The sequence below is a fragment of the Poeciliopsis prolifica genome, unplaced genomic scaffold (assembly GCF_027474105.1).
Source record: "Poeciliopsis prolifica strain line A6 unplaced genomic scaffold, Auburn_PproV2 SCAFFOLD060, whole genome shotgun sequence".
In the NCBI taxonomy this organism is placed as follows: domain Eukaryota; kingdom Metazoa; phylum Chordata; class Actinopteri; order Cyprinodontiformes; family Poeciliidae; genus Poeciliopsis; species Poeciliopsis prolifica.
In genome coordinates, this window is record NW_026562435.1 from 1,393,078 (window position 1) to 1,411,065 (window position 17,988).

A 17,988-nucleotide genomic window follows, 5' to 3' on the forward strand; every position below is an offset into this window, starting at 1 on the left:
GATAAGCGCCAACATTCAAATGGCCACATCTTCTTTATATTTATGTATTTTTTAATATGTTTTAACATGATTAGAAAGTCTCTACACTTTCAGAATCTGTAACTCAAAACACTCCCATTGAAAATTGTTCCTGGTGTTGCTGTGGCCAGTCACATTAGTTTTGTCTTGTGTGAACTAAAAGTGGCTTTATGGACATATGAAGAAGGGGACAATCATGTTTCCCTTGCGTCTACGAGTAGAGAAAAAGGTGAAATGATGTTGATAAGAGCTCAATCTGGTGATACTCCACCTCTCAGTTCCAGGCTGGCTCATGGTGACCTAATTTTTTTCCCCCTTATCTGCTATATGATTGGGTACAGTCATACATTTGGTTGGACCCCCAATAAAGACGTGTTCAAAACCTGAAAACAAATTCATCTTTTATTGCAGTAGTATAATTCAGCAATGAAAAGCGTTTATGTAATTTAGGCAGATTTAAACAGTGAGGAAAGAAAATCCCACGTTGAGAATTCATTTGTTTTTACCTACATTACTGGTATCATTACTGATACAGTCATTAACTCATACAGTTCCTTTAAAGTAAATGTAACAGAGCCATTCTTAAAATGGATGCTGTAGTTTTTGATGAGGGGATCAGCTTCTCCAACTTCTATTTAGCAAACTGACTTTTTATTCATAGTACAGCTAAATCAGCCATTAGCCACTTACATTAGGTTCTTACATGGGGGCTAATGTACATTCCAGATGGAAAGCAAAGTAAAAACAAAAACCTCACTGTCAGAAAACTGCATCTTGTTTTCACCAAATCTCCATAGCAACCATTACAATATTGTCTCACACCGACTAGATGTTCAGTATTGATGCAAGACAAAAATTACATATTTTCTGTCTTACCATGACAAATACCAACATGTGGCATTTGCTGGAATATAAACTGGGGCTGTGTGTTTTTGATGAGAGTGTGATCTGGGTTTTGAGCAACACACTCCAAGTTCGTTTGGCTGGAGAAAAGGGACGAATAAGTAGCTCGTCCCCATAGTGAAGCACGATGGACAATCTGTCCTGCTGTGGATTAGCCTCTTTCCAAATCCCTGAAAGCTTTGTATGAGTGCCTGCCATCATGAACTCTTTGAAATACTCATGGATTTTGACTTTGTTGAAATGCAACTGTGAGACACAAAACTCATTCTAGGGGCCTTTGAAAATGGCCCTCAGGGCCACACTTTGGACACCCCAGATCTACTGACATTATGCAAAGGCATTCAAAGGTTCCTTCCTTTACACTCCAAAATATTTTAGGAGTAGACCGAGAGTAGTCATTTTAATTTTTGTATGAATAGTGGTAAGCCTGATTTCATTAAAGGGACAGTATTATGTAAAATCAACTGTTGTGAGCTTTGCATCATACTATAATTACATTATACCTGGAGTATTGCCTTGATTCTGTAATACATGTTTCAGAAATTCTTTCGTGGCAACCATTCACCTGTGTAAATTGCCTGGTGGAGACGCAGCTACTCATCAGAGCTGCAGTTTCTGAAATTCAGCCTCATAAAGCAGCCCTCCTCCAAAACTCTCCATTCAGCTCCTTCAGACTAGCCAGCAGCAATTAGCAAATATCTGGTGGAACTACTGAGCTCATTATAGAATCTACTTCTCAGTGAAACATTGTTAAAGGGTTAACAACAATGTTATGATGACTTTCTGAAAGAGGAGCTTCAGAAAGAACAGGAGCTTCTTAAAGAGACAGAAGCCCAATTTTAAGGCATTAAATTATGAAGTGAGATTGCTTTTAAGTCATATTTAATCCTTTTTATAACAACGGGAGTCATTTATTTGAGTTTGTGCTACTGCAATAAAAGATAAAATAATTTTTAAGGGTTGCTAAACATTATTACCCAGGGTGCCCACACATTTGACCATATATCAGAGTTTTTGGTAATTTATACTACCAGAGATATCTTTAGAAATAATTTAACACAGTGATGAGGGCACACAGGATTAATCGAGAGCAAGTCAAAAGGACAGTAAGGACATGGAGACTGCATGAGGGCTCAGGTCGCTCAAACTCTAACAGCTCTTTTCCACATCGCTCAGAGCCATACTAAGTAGATGTATTCACTAATAATACTTGCTGAGTATAAACATTGAGTCTATCTATGGAAATAACAGTGCATAATTAGGTGATGGGCATAATTTATGTAGAATAGTGGCCTATTTAGTCCTTTACAAAGGAGCGTTACAGCATCAGCACTAATAAAAGTCTAAAATGTGTTATACTGATGGACAGAGAGGAAGTATATGTCTAACCCCAGCAGAGCCAGGGACTTCCTGTCTCACCTGCAGAGTTTGGAGTGGAGGGTGAATTTGCTTGGCTTCCATGTGAGGATGCATTAGCCGCATTCACGGCAGTTCTTGCAGCATACATGTTGGCTTCTTCTTGGAACTTACCAATGTTTTTCTTGTATCTGATTCTTTTATTCCCAAACCAGTTGGAAACCTGAGCAGACAGGAACAAGAAAAAAAGAAGAGAAGAAAGTTTACTTCTCCAGACGTATAGCCACATAGAGCCTCTTTAAAGAATAGTGTTTAGCTTGAATGGCCTTTAATGGCATGTGGAACACTGCAGAGAGCCACTGTCAGGAGTGCGGGCTGCACAGACTGGTGCTGTGAATCTGCATTAGTGCCAGAATGGAATGATTGCCAATAACAGTCTCATTATGTCACCATGACTGCAGCTATCATCAGAAGTCACGCAAGCACCAATCAGTCAACTTCCGCTAACACCCATTACGGCTAATGGACTCCCAGATGAAGCCAGGGGGGTAATCCCAGCCCTAATGATAAACAACATTAAAATGAAAACCAAATCAATCCTCCAAAGTTTCTAATAGACAGAGTAGGTAAACATTCTCCTTTGTTATAGCCAAGAAACTGAAACTCCACAAATCACAGAGCTACCGAGCAGATTCCACCGTCGAGCCCAGCTGCATCCTTAGATCATTTGGTAGAAATTAATGAAAGCAACTGAGAAAACAATCCATTCCCACATGATGGATTCACAACACAAACTGCTGTTTACCTTGGCGTTGTCATTGTTTTCCTTATTATCAATTCTCACAGGATTGAAACAAGTGGAGTTGCTAAAGTGCAGAGATGAAACAAACAACAACAACAACAACACAGAAAGACATGAACAGGATTTTTAAATACTTCACAATTGTGTGTTGCCACAAACTTAGGCACAATTCAGATGTCTTTAGTCGGGTGATGAGTTCCTATAACAGTTACAGTAGGTCAACATGGGACTGGATTCATGCAAGTATTAAATATTCACTATTTAAGCTCAAGTTTCTGTCTTAGATTCATCAGCTTTAGAAAAAGCTAATACTGCCTTGCATAGCTAGTGGCTAGTTTTGTGGAAATTTAGTTAGAATTGTGCAGTCATGACTGGATCTGAAGAATGGAGCAGCTACTTTAGGTCCTAATTAAAAGACTCATCCTAAATCCCATGTGATTCTCTCAAACATGCGTTGGAGTGTGGAGCTGCACTGTTTCTAGGATTCCTGCAGGATGCTGGTGATCTTGTAGCTACTATAACATCCTCATAGTGCAAGAAAGAATCAGTTATTGCTTTATTCAAGAAGTTCTGTTACAATGCCTGATGAAGGTATTCATATCCCTTCAACATTTTTATGTTAATTCATGTTCCAATCAAACATGGCAACATATTTTATTTAGGGATGCAAAATATATCAACATATGAAACATATTAGATGATAGTCATTTTTTAAAAACATAATCAAACTGGAGCAATATTAGCAACCAATATTTGTTTCCATCTTGTTGCCGTTTGTGTCAGAAGAGGGACGGGAGAAGTTTGTTCATGTGACAAGGATGGTAATGAAGCAAAGGATTGTGGGAGTTTAACTGAAACAGAGAAGCAGTGGTGAAATCAGTGCTGTAGACCCAATGTAGAAATGTGTCTATATATATATATATATATATATATATATATATATATATATATATGTGTATATATATATATATATATATATATATATATATATATATATATATATATATATATATATATATATACACAACATCTGTAAATACTGGTTATTGATCATAACAGCAATAGATATAGACACCTGGATAAGAGCAGCCTGGATACAAACACACTGTAAAACTAAGTTTTATAGAATAAATTTGGTTCCTGTGGTCATAAATTTCTAAAATTAAATTTAGCATGGTTTAACCTTGTTTTTTTTATCCCTTGTCTTCATGAGGATACGTGTTTTTATTTAGTTGTTTTTGTGTTTTTTATTATTTTAAAGTATTGCACAAGGAGTCACAAACACAGAATTTCAACAAAGTAATATTTAAATAACATTTCATATTTAAAGTGGAAACAACATTTTCAAGTACCTTCTGAACATTTCAGTTTCAGTTGTCAAAGTGCAAAAGAATTGGTCATTCCAGTTAACAAGAACTGTTTACACAGTAAACAGCAAATGCTACAGATTATGTTGAAATGGTTAAAAAAAAAAGCTAATGTTACCTTAATGTTTAGCATCAGACATGTTTTCATCTCACAGGTTCTGCTTTCAAGAGATGACTTGTCATAGGAAGTTAAATTAGAATGGTGCGAAGGGGATTGGTCAAAATTCCTGTGAGTTGCAGTGATTGGTCAGAAACGAAGAAATTTCAGAAAATATTAAGATCATTGGTCAGGATGTAGGAAAATAGCAATGAGCAGTGAAAATCGCAAGTTTACATAAAATTTATGAATGATGAATGAATTTGTCTTAATATTTGCAATCTCAACTTCCTGAAGGGACTGACTGAGGATAAAACTCACGAGCGCATTTTAATGTGCAGGCTGCGTTTCTACTACAGGAAGCTTGTCATACCTCAGAATGAGCTTTTACAGTTTTTTATTAAAACTGTAAAAATTATGATAAGGGATATTTACACCGTATCTGTTTTAATTAATAGAACAGCAAGAAGAACAGAAAAGCCATCTATATCCATAACAGCCTGTGAACCTTGTATTAGGTCAGTGGTCCGGACGCTGACAGCATCTTCAGTTAAAACGGTCCTTGTCCCACAGCGGGGGGGTTAGGGGTGCCAATGATCTGCTCGTACCTGGGCCACTGTGATGGCACACTTCTTAGCCAGCTCCTCTTTGGCCTCCTCGCTGGGGTAAGGGTTGCTAAGGTGTGAGTAGAAATACTCGTTCAGGATCTCCGTCGCCTGCTTGTTGAAGTTTCGTCTTTTCCGCCTGCAAGGAGAACAACAGGTGGGTCTCGGCGCGTTGGACAGCACCAGTGTGAAACCTGATCTGACCCTCTAGGTTGCATCCAGTCATTGAATCTGCAGCATTCCCTCACACTGGGCATGCATGTAGTGAGGAAAAACTCTCCTTCAATACGTCTGACTGTTAGTCGCGTTGTTTGGAAACATTAATTTCTGCACAACTATCTTGATATCCCACCAAACCATTTCAATCTGACACTTTGACCAAGCCACTGTGGTACATTGATTCTGTTGCCATTCTGATGGCTTCACATCAGGAACTTAATTCAATAAGTGAGACAAATTACATAGATTAATTCCATTCAAAATGATGCTTTCAAGCCTTCATTTTTGGTAATTATGCTGATTTTTTGCTTCCAGCTAATGAAAACATGGTATTTAAAATTACAATATTATATCAGACCAATAATAAACCATTTTAATACAGAAATGTGTCTACATGTTTAAAGGTTATCATTTTCAAAAGGAGCCTCGTCATACTCTGGTGGTGAAGAGATTGCAGTTTTTTTTGGCCGATTATTGTTCTTTAAAAATTCTGACCAATCTGCTCCAATTTTTTTTGTCTGAAAAGTCACCAAATACAGAAACTAAATTAGTAAGTTACCAACAGTGGTTTGATTACTGTTAACCACACATGTGCAGATGTCACCTGGGGAGGGTGGCTGATTTTCAGACTTTGCAGAGATAAGATCGGTTTCACACGGCAATCACCAATCTCCAAAAATAATTTAGACTGGGGTAGACTTATCGGCTGACTGCTTTATTGATGCACCCCTAGGTTATCATACAGAAAAAAAGGGATGGGTAATATGGACTTAAAATTGTATCAAGATATTTTGTGGTTTATTTTATTATTTATTGTTAGCAAAAAAAGAACAAAAAAATCAAAATAATCACTACAATCTTTTTAGAAGAAATATATCAATCATTGTTCTAAAAATAAAGCACAGATTTATTGAATAATATACTTATACCTATAAATAAGGCACAATAATTGGATTCAATAATATATATTTAAGCATAAACATGCAGATTGCAACTTGCCTGTTTTAACTGCTACTGTTTTGAGATTAAAATCAAAACTCTTTCAGAATCAGATTGTCCAATCAGATTTCAGGATTTTGTCACTACATTTTATAGGCTCTTCTTTAAATAAGATGTTTTATGGAATGCTGGTTGTAATTGATAATAATACCTCAGTAAATGAAACCTAACATGAGCTTTGTTGGAAGCGTGTTGGAAGCAGGACTCCAGAAAACCACTCTGTTTGACAGCAGAGATGCAGGCTGGACTTATCCGACATGAACACTAACATATTTATCTGCCAGCACACCTTTAAGCAGACGGAGCAGAGAGGAGCTTTAGAGCTGGCTGACCCCTTCATCTTCTGCACCTATCAGGTCACGTCCGCCGGCGCCACATCCCACCAGGGCTTTACATAAGCTGAAAGGGAACTCTTCAAAACCTCTTTGCATGTGCCGGCTGGATGAGGAGATTTGTGCTAAAACCTGTGTCCCCCGCTCCAACAGCTCGCAAAAAAATATGTAAATGTGCACAGCATGGGCTCCAGCAGCCAGTAGATTAATCAGAGGTGCAGAACATGCTAGTGCCTCTCAACCAGTAAAAGCTTTTGCTCTTCCCATCCTACTCCCCTCTTCGTTGCTGCTGCTGTGGCGGCGGCACCGTCACGTTCATTTGCAAGAGAATAGATAGGAAAGCTTTATACGGGCGCACACGCCTCATTTAAATGTTATGCCTCCAACCCAGGCTTTGAGTGGGATTTATCCTTGGAGAAATTTATGCAAATCCAAAACACGCATCAAAGAGAACAAGCGATTACATTAAAACAGGGAAACTGTTAGTGTTGCCGAGCACACGGGGAGCACTTATTGGCTGACTTTGCTGGGTGTTCTAAACGGCAAACGGCATCCAAACATGCAAACCAGCCCGCCTTGTGTGGTAGGCAGCAAAGAAAAGCTATAGAACACAACACATAGCTTCGTATGTCAGTTCTTCATAGGCGTATCTGCAGGTTTCACCAACTCAAATTTAAGACTATTTAAGACCATTATGGATAAAATGTAAGGCCTGTTTCAGAACAGAAACATATAAAGGAAAGTTCTATATCATAAATTGTTGTTGTGCCGCGCTTTGTTGCACAGAATGAGTGTAGCATTCTATGGGTTAGCAACAGAAGTGAGTGAGTGGCAAAGATTAATATCGTCCAATAGTGATAAAGCTACACTTATCCATGACAAACGCAAAAAGCTTTTTGGCTAGAACAGTTAGCAGCTAGTTCGCGGTAGCTTTGGCAGTCTTGAGCCACAGAATGCAACGAAGATGTTTGTGTGAAACTCAGTCTGTTACCCAACAGAAAAGTCTAAATTACACAGGATTATAGATTATACGGAGCCCCCTAGTGGACATGGAGGGATGTTTTTCTTTTGCATTCCCTTGCAACAAATTTGTAAATTCGCTTGGAATTTTAGATGCAGTCACAGAAAACTGGTTGAAAATCAACTGTGTTTGCTGTGTGATATCTTTAGGTGGAGATGGGACTGCTCATGAAAATGACCCTGTACTTACCATTCAGACTAACAGACTAACGGTGAAATGGGAATATTCCCCTGAGAAAAATAAATAGTTTAAATAGTCCAAATAGTTTGGATGTTTTCTTTTTTTTCTTTTCCCTGTTTCCTCCTTTAGTTTCTTATCTTTTTTATATTAAAAATTACATTAAAAATCCTGTCATATTTATGTTTTATAGTAGAAGTGGAAAGCCTATGTTTGAACACACAAGTTTGTGTTTGCTTTATCCAAAAGAAAAAGATTTAAAACAACTCACAAAAGAGATACTAAAACACTAAGAAAAACCTTACAAAAACCTTATTTTGTAGCAGAAAAATGTTCAACATTCAAGCTGTTGTTTGAACTGGCTACCACACATAACCTGAATTTCTACTGAATTGAAGACATTTTAAGATCTTAATTTAGGATACATGAATTGAAGGCCTGTGTAGAGCACAGAGCAACACAAATAGAAAATACACAAACACACACACCTGGCATCGAGGAAGCGGGAGCGCAGGATCATGACGGCTTCGCATGTGCTCTGTTTGAGCTGCATCTGGATGGAGCTGAACTTGCGGTGGATGATGCTCACCATGCGCTCGATCTCTTTGGGTGAAATGGGTCGCGTGCGCGACTGCTCCCGCAGTAGGTTCATGACGTGGGTGGTGAACTCGTTACAGGCCTGTGGAGAAGGCAGCAGCGGTCAGTCAGAGAGCAGCCAGCCTCTGCCCGCTCACACACAGCTGCAGATGGAGAGAACCTCCATTCAACAACAAGGCTGTTCCACATCTGTTGTGCAGGGAAGTGTCGCCTGTATGTATGAGGTGGAAGGTTCCCAAAATCCCCAGATGGAAGACAAGCACTTATATGTTTCATATTTAACAGAAATTGTGATTGGGAGAAACCGGTGACAGCTGCTCGCTCTCAGACACACACTTTAACGGCGCGGCTAACCCTGGGAGACGCCGTTTGGTTAGGTCTCTGGTGTGACGCCGGGTGTGAATGTGCTGCGATATTCCGCTCTCACTGTCTCCTCTTCCTTCTGCTTCTCATCCTCATCCCTCCCAGGATTTAGCCGTGTCAGGCTCTGTCTGTGTCTGTCTATCTGCGCCAAAAGCGACACTGTTGTTGCGGATGTAAAGGCGATGAGAGGAATGCACACAGCGACACGACGCGCTGCATATGATGGACTAATCTGGGATGGGAGTCATCAAAAGTGAATTCCTCCCTGACAGCTGATGTACTGTACATTAAAGAAAACAGTGATTGTGTGAGGCTTGTCACTTTATTCCACAAAGAATAAACGAATAGAAAAGAGCGATTCAATTCATATCAGCGCTCAACTGATATAGATTCTTTCTGATGTTTCAGGCTTAGAACCCAAAAATATCCTGCTGACTTTATGATGGTTTGAACCGACAAGATAGATTAGAAAATGGCCTGAAAGAGCCATGAACAGTTTGACCTTCCTTCATATTTTCACATATACAGATGTAGATGGGTTTTATTGAGATGTCAAATTATTGTAGATTTAAAAAGTTAGTAGAAAATGATAGATGGTTCTTAAAACGTTTTACAATTATAAAGCTGAAAAGTGGGTCGCGCATCTATTGTAAAGTCCCTTCAATCAGATTCAGAGAATCTGATTATTTTAAGAAATTTGAAATGAAAGAAATTGTAAAAATGTGTTTTAAAATCAAAATCTGAAAAGTGTGGCATGTTCTTACATTCAGCTTCATTTTGATTAAATGAGACATGGCCGATCTGACACTCTGAAAAACAATTGTATCAAATTTTTTCCACTTGAGTAAGTGGCACAGATCAGAGGTGCTTTGGGTAAAAAATGATCAAAAGCATCACAAAAATCTACTGTGGGAGTTATTTAATGCTGTGTGATGGTAGCCTCAGTATGATTCATCCTGCCATATCCAACTTCCTCATCTATGTTGCGGAAAAGAATCCCTAAAGCATGATGTGGATGATGTGAGGAAAACAACCACATTTCAGTGGAGGTCATATCTTAAGGATGATGTACATTTTTTGTTTTTCACCAAGCAGAGCTTTTTGCATTTGGCCCCGAAAATTGCATTTGGCCCCGAAAATTGCATTTAGGTCCCAACTTCCTATAGAACCTTCTTTCACCTGTTTACTGCATTTTGACAAACTTTTATATTTTGTTCTTCAATAATAACTTACTTCTTGACATTGTACCAAATCCTTGATGTTGTTTTTATCAATGATGCTGTCAGTTTGAGCCATTCCTCCTCAACTTTCTTTCAGGAAGTCAGCACAACATATTAACCCTTTAACAACATTTTACCAATGCTGCACTGAAAAGAAGTTCAGTTACTGAACTCAGCTGACATGCCATTCCACCAGGTGTTTGCTAATTGCTGATGGCTAGTCTGAAGAGGTTGAGCAGGAGAGTTCTATAAAGCTAGAAATCTTGTGTACTGCAGTTTCGGCACTAAGTCCAACCATATGTTTTGCACAGCTGACAGGTTGCCATGGGAGATTAAAGTATTTCTCAAACATGCAAAAAATAGAATTTATTGCTTTTGATGAGGGAGTAACATTACAACATGATGTACAGCAAAAGAAATGTTGCTTTTAAACAATACTGCCCCTTTAACATCCATAACCAGACGTGCAGCTGGTTCTGCTGTCCTCACCTGTTCATACTTCTCCAGCTCTGTGTGGTAGATCTGTCTGATCTGGGACAGCTTGGCCCTGTAGTCCGAGTGCTCAGCTGAGTTGTCAGCCCCCACCCCTCCTGAGGCGGCTGCCGCTGCCGCCGCCGCTGCTGATCCCCCGCCTTTTTCCGGCCCCGACACGCCCTCCGCCAGTAGCATGTTGTCCAGGCGCATGAGCTGGGGGTCCGGAGGCTCCTCCTCCTGGGCGCCGCGGATGCTGAGCACTGTGGTGACAAGAGGAGGTCAGATGTCAATCTAAAAGGTCACATGTGCAGCTGGGGTGATGCAGTTACAAGCTGTCAACGACGTAGAACTGCTGCATGCCTGACACACGAGCATGGGTTTAGCAAGCAGAGGGAGGGAAAGGCAAGCAGAGGGAGAAGGAAGTATCTTCGGTATAAACTGAATCTCTCATCACCAGCTAAGTAATAGGCCTGACATGACACCAGATTTTGCTGGATGATAAATTGTCACAGACATTATCGCGATCAACAATGTTATTGTTGCTTTGAGACCATTGTTGAATAAAATAAAGGAAATAACATAGGAATCCTAGAACACACTCTCAAAGATCAATAAACTTTGAATTCTAATGAACATAAGCAGTGGACCTGGAACATATTTTAAATATTTTAAATAAATAAAGAAAACAACAAAACAAATTAATTATGAAAAGTGTAAATTCAAAGTTGTGATTACAAAAGGGCAAGTTGAGACCAAAGCACCAGCCTGAAGACTTTTATCATCCAGTTGTTGGTATAAAGAAAGAAAAGAAAACAACAATAAATCATAGAAATGGAAATTATTGAGATTGTTTTAAAATATCACGTGATTAATTGACTTATTGCAACGGGTCTAGTAAATAATGCATGGAGAAAACGCGCCAATTTTTCTAAGGTAAAGACAATGAAATGATTGATCAACTACGGAGAGTGAAGAGTGCCAAATTACAATGACTTCTTCTGAGTTTGTTATGACTCTGGGTCAGTATTTTCACTACAAATGTATAATGACGTTACAAAAACGTACATAATACGAAACGTGAATATTTGTTGCAATTTAGCAATGTTCACTCTCCATATAGGGATTTCTTTGGAATCCTGAATTAAACTTCTGTAGTCTATAGAAGTACTAAACTACATAAAGACAAATTAAAACAATCATTTCAGTTTGTATATATAACACTTTTGGCTACAAAGATACTGAGAATTAGGCTTTAAATTAATTTTTTTTTTTTTTTTACCAAGAGATGAATTAGAAAGATGAGCAGCAGATAAATGGACCAATAACAACAGGATGATTTAGTATTTTGGGCTCCATCCTTCATCAACATTTCCTTCTAATTTTCTTCTGTGTCATTATGTCAGCTCTGGTAGAAGCTGTTTATCTAAAGGGATTCTAACGATTCCTGCACATGAGCCGGCCTGTTTAGAGCAAAACACGACGTGACAGGGGATCGCTAGCACATTTCATATTAAGCAGCATGATCTGATGTGATGTAGTGAAGCAAGGTGTGTGTGTGATTGTGTGCGTGTGTGTTCAGTTTGAGAAGTCAGATGGGTAAAAAAAATGGCCATCCACTAGAGGTCTCTCTTGCCATGTAGGACGTTTAAATCCCACCTTCCATTTTCTGAGGTGAAATCGATGCCTGGCTCAGACTCTTCCTCCTCCATCCTGAAGCCGTCCATTTCAATAAGAGGCTCCTCTAAAGTGTTCCGCTCGGCAACGGGACCGCCTGTCGGATCCCAGCATCAACCCAGAGTCAGATGTTTTTGTGGGAAGCACTTTATCAATTCAGAGAAAATGGGAATGCTTGGTGTGATTACCGGGTTGGTTACTTGAGAGGGTTTGGGGGATAACTTCAGGATGAGAGCAAGGCCTACTGTACTGGGTGGGGGGCAGAAAAGGACCCCCACTTTTCTGTCAGGGCAAGCAGCAGAGGTCAGCGGTTCAGGCGGTGGGCTCAGCAGGGGGTAGATTGAGAGAAGGAGGAGAGCTGGAGGAGGAGGATGAAGGACAGAGGTGGGGAGCCAGGAGTCTGTTGGGATATCAGAGTGTAAAAACATACTGTCTCATTATCCAGACTCCGTCACCTCACCAGTAATCTATCCAGGCTCAGAGGGGGAAAAACTCAGGCACCTTCTCAGCCCCGTTGTGACTCGATCAGAGATCAGACCCGCTCCGTCAGAAACTCTAAACCCGCCTGTCTGCTTCGGTTAACATCCGTCAGGCCCCCCTCTTTCCTCCCTCCCTCTGCTCCTGACTGCTCACAAGCACAGGGGCCACCGTCTCCTAAAGTTACCGCTTCATAAACACCCATGTGAAGTGTCTGTTAAAACCAGGGAACGAAGGAAAACAAGCTGCTGTCAGGCAATAAGTCCAGCAGGAAAACAGCGGCTTGGATGTGAAGACCAACAGCTTTTCTACACTGGATACCAGATCCAGTTTAGTAATCCCCAATGCTGGTATGTTCATATATTTGTTAAAACATTACAATGCAAACAGGTTTTTCAACAAAGGAAGTCATTTTGAATCCAACAGAAACTAAAGGAACTCCAAGATTATTTCCATTTTTGTCTCAAACAGGTTTCATTCCTAAGCTTCTGGAGAAAAACTGAGCACATGGATTTCTATTTATTTTGTGTGTTTTCATTAGATCAATCGTTTCTTCCTTTTAACATGTAAACTTTTAGTAAATTTAGTTTTGAATTACTAATCGACTGAATGAACACGCCAAAAATGGACCACTACACAACCTCCTTAAATTTACACTAGGGTGGACCACACCAGCGGTGAACCAATTAGTTGTCTGGCCAATTAATGAGTTTTAAAAAGACTGATGACTTTAGTCAATACCATTTTTTTTTTTGCCTGAAAAGTCGCAAGCCAGCCACACTGTGGTTTACCTGTGCAGACATGACCTGGTATGTGGTCTGTCAGTCAGCACTCTCTAACGCTAAAGCAACATGGGATAACAGCTGATTTTCAGACGTTTTCAAGGTACATAAGATCAGTTTCTCATGTAAGAATCAGGGAGGGGAAAGAAGACCACCCCTCTTTAATCCTCCCACAGTCTTAACAGATGGGTCATTTGGATCCCATGAGCTTTTAACTGTTTGCGGGGTGCAACATTTAGAAAAATGTTTTTGTGTGTGGTTTTGTGAACTGACGGTCTGACAGGACATTCTTCACCCTGGTGCTGTGTGAGCATCATTTACCGCACTCCTCCTGAGTGTTGTTACATTAAGACCACGGGGATATAAAAATGACTACACTCCACTGGTGTGGTAATCGGTTGTGGTTAAACAGATTTTTAACAGTTCAAAGTTCCCAAACTTTGTTTTGGACAATTTGCACTTAGTCAAATATACTCCATTATTCATTGAAGCAGTCAAAAACGTTTCAGCATTTTGTGGGCTTGTTGTTTGCATAATCCATAGATCATAAGACTGGACTTCTTTTCAAGCAGTTTCAAGCTTTGTAATCAAATGTCCAGAATGCTAAAAAAAAGTGTACTTAATCTAGAAAAGTATGGAATGTTATAATAAAATAAGTGTAGGGACCCTGATCAAAGCATATCTACCTCACCGTTTCATCTGATTAAAAAAAAATAAAAAAAATTGTTCTTTGTTAATATTAGAGCTGATGAATAGAAAATTAACCTGATTCTGTTTGTGGACAACTAGTGGGTAAAACTTTACCTAGAAAATTACATATTTTCTAGGTAAAGTTTTATATTATTTTTTTATTGGTATTATAAAGGCAGGAGAGTTGCTAATACTTTTAAAGATTATCTTTAAATGAAGACTAAGCTCAGTGTATGAAATGCAGGAAGAACATTTTAAAGACTAATATAGTTAAAAATTCAAGGCTTGACTTTTTTTTTCCCAACACACTCATAAACTATTTAGGCTGTGGAATGAAAAGCGAATGCAAAATCCTCAGTGTCCACAAAAGCAATTCTCTTCATGCCTGCCAAGTTTCCTGCTTAACATTCGCAGAGTGTTTATTTGACTTGGCTTGAAGCTCCTCCAGCATCAGTCTTCTAGGAGAGCCTGTTGCAGAGAAGGTCATTTCTTAGGAGACGTCTTGGAAGGGAGACAGAGAGAAACTATCCGGCACTATTTTTTTCCCCCTCCCTGGCTAAATAAGAAAAGGTCATGGAAAAAAACGGGAAACAAACGACTGGATCCAGCAGCCCCGCTTACTCCATCTGGTGCATTATGCTTGAATTAAGCACATGACAAACTCTTAAATTGACAATGAGCGCAAACTCTGATGCCATCCCCAGACTTGGCTTGTTGACACGTGTATCTTAGCCTTGCTAATCAGCCTCACATAAGATGCAGGCAGGCCCAGATCCCGGCGCTGTTCTCGCTGCTGATCCAGCTGTCTTGGAGAGCATCTGTCAGGAGGGACCCAGGAAGGAACAATGCATTACGCCATGTTGGCTGTGTACTGTCATCCCTCATTGACAGCACATTGTCACACTTACACAGCGTCCTCGGAGCTGGGAACAAGCTAAGTAGCTGCCTGCCTAGAACATGAGCTCTCTCTCAGAGAGGCTGACTTTAGATTTCTGAGTTCATTTCTAATTGAACAGAGAAAAAAGTGGCTTTATTTTTTTTTCTTCCAAACCACAGGCTGAACAGTGCTCAGAACTGATGGGAGCAAGTGATTTATTTATTCTGCATGGAAACCAAAGCACATAATTACAACAATGCAAGGACTGCCTCAAACAAATGAATAGAAGAAGGAGAAAAAAGGGAATAATGTGCCTCCATAAACTTGGCTTTGCTGTGGGTCGTAATTACACGACTCAGTGAGGGCCACTTTATTGGCTAATGGCGGCCTAATTGATTCATCCTAATGTTTCCGAGCCTTGGGTCTGGGCCGGCGAAGTCTGCTGCTCAACTTACTTAGCCACCCGCAGACAAAACAGCAAAGCTTCTCCCAGGGATAAACAATTATCTCAGTGTGGTGGTTTGAGCCCGACCCTCCACCTCTCCACCTCCTCCTCGGTCAACGGATTCCACTTCCTGAATGGCTTGTAGTCAGCCCATCTACTCCATCCTCCTGTTGTTGACAGGTAATCTTCACAGGGACAGACTGCTTTGCTTTATTTCATACATTTATACAAGATGCCGAACCGCAGGAGTTCGGCATCGGTTGTGGTCATTGACGAATTGACCAATAGCGTGGCTAAACGAACAATTGTGGTGGGACACGGCAAAGGAGGAGGACCACGGGTACTTTCAGTGCTCCAGGTACAGACGAAATGTCAGCGACGCAGAAGGCAGGAAATTTTAAACTGGAATGGGAGAACGTGACATTTGCTTAACCTCGCAACATCTGGCCTTTTCCCCAAATCAAATCGATCTTTAATAAAAGCTCGGGGCAATTGACTTTTGGAGAGGTGGATATTTAACCATCTCAACCGTTTATTTTATTCGTTTATCGAGGAATATTTATTTCATTTCCACACAGCAGAAGGATGGTTGGGTATGGGTGTGGGAGGGGGGCTTTTGCTCTGCGAGGGTAAGCTTGGAATATTATACTTGTGGATGATTTACCTCCCTATTTGGGTGGAGAGAAGGCTGCTTAAATCCCCCCACCCACCGCCTTCATTGCTTGTTTTCAGTGAGCACACATGTAGGATTCTTTGCTCCCGATATATTAGTCATTCCAGAAGATTGGCTTGTGGCTTCATATGAAAATGGGTGTGAGTATTAAAATATTAATCCGAGCAAATATACATCAGCTGAAGCAGGACCGTTTTTGCAACTCAATCTTAAGACATTTTTAAGATCATGAATAGAATTTAAGATCCATATCTCAAAGAAATGTACAAACTTCATCCAGCCAACTCGCTGTGAATTTGCATGAAAAACTCTAGCTCGACAGCTAGCCAACAAGGGTATGTTAGTAGTGAGTTATTGTCTTGAGTTACAGAACGCGACAAAGATGTTTGTGTGCGACTCAAACTTCTGCCAAGTGAAAAAGAAAAATACATGGAAAATCCCAGATTGAATTGTTCTCTCAAGGCAAAATTTAGGATCTGTGACTAACATTTTAAGGGCAACTTACTTTTAGAAATGTAAGACATTTTTAGCCCTTAATTTTAGGTACATGAATGTTGCAACAGTATGATGGGAATAATTGACACCAATCATTCCCATTAGTGAGAAAAATAGAGCAGACAGATGGCATCCAAAACAGGTTTAATGTCCCACAAAATATGTGACAAAAAGAAAACAGAGGAAAAAAACAATCAAACGATCAACTTAATGCATTTGTTGGTGACGTGGGCTTGATAAGAGAAGATGGAGCAGGTTTATTTTGTCCTGCAAGCTCGTTAATTTAATTATCCAAATTGACAGCTTGGATAATTGTTATTAAGAGACAATCTAGAACCTGTTCATCATGAACTCATCTTTAGTATTGAATCAACATTCTGCTGTGATATGAAGGAATGACTGACTCCAGATCAATTTAATCAGATTATAGAGCAGAGTTTTTATAGCAATTTAAAATCTGTAACTTTTTTTTGACATGTTGATTTGCTGTTTTCTTCATATGATAGATTTTGTTAACAGTTCCATTCACCTCAAAGTGTAACTTTAACTGTAGCTTTTTTGCCTGTTAAATGTAATAGATTGTGGATTTTTGTGGACCAGCTAGAAACGGCCCTAATTCAAAGCTCCTGCACTAAGCAGGAATCTGGGCCTTGGAGAAAATTCCATGGCAAAAGAAAAGAGGGGTTAGTCAATTGGGTGTTCTTCAGGAAGGACACAGATCCATTACAGATTGTCACATCAAGTCGCCATACACATCAGCAGTTGATAAATATGAAAAAACATTCAAATTGACAGCAAATGGAAGCAAGATCCAGGTCTAAAAATACATTTCTTAGTCAGTGACAATATTTGGGGTTTTTATCAAAAGCTTGACAGGAGGATTAAGATTCCTTCCAGGACACAGCTCACATCTTCAGAAATGTTTTCTTTCTCTTTTTTTTTTATGGCATAACAATATCAAACTGGCACAGTTACGGCCCACCATGCTCCACAGTCCAGATAGCTTCTCCTATCAGATTAACAGAGGCAAATGGCAGCTTGTCAAAAACCATTACCATATGTAATCCCCTCCTAGATTTCCAAGGCATGTTGACAGGGAGCGTTGGCATGGAAGCCTGTCACAATGATGGGCTGATTGGGAGAAAACCTGATGTTTAATTAATGACATTAGGGCTACTCTGTCACAGTTTGAGAGATGGACTATGATACATAAAGACCTCGGACTCAGAAAGGAGCAGACCCATCAGTTCTGCACCCGCGTACTGGAATGTAATGTATAGTTACTTTAGGAGTAGCAGAAAAAGGACAATGAGACACTTGAAGGC

At 39.8% G+C, this 17,988-nt stretch overlaps 1 protein-coding gene across 3 annotated transcripts in view; it reads right to left on the minus strand.

Annotated features, from left to right (window-relative positions):
• Positions 1-17,988, minus strand: part of LOC129379696 (pre-B-cell leukemia transcription factor 1-like) — a 72,878-nt gene that overhangs the window by 8,145 nt on the left and 46,745 nt on the right. For 2 of the 3 annotated variants that reach the window (XM_055060503.1, XM_055060506.1), the window contains exons 3-6: positions 10,566-10,810; positions 8,385-8,575; positions 5,152-5,287; positions 2,341-2,500 (exon numbers count right to left, since the gene is read on the minus strand). In XM_055060503.1, the coding sequence (XP_054916478.1) occupies positions 2,341-2,500; positions 5,152-5,287; positions 8,385-8,575; positions 10,566-10,810 (732 nt within the window). The remainder of the gene's footprint in view (positions 1-2,340; positions 2,501-5,151; positions 5,288-8,384; positions 8,576-10,565; positions 10,811-17,988) is intronic. The other variant, XM_055060505.1, reaches the window with a different exon arrangement.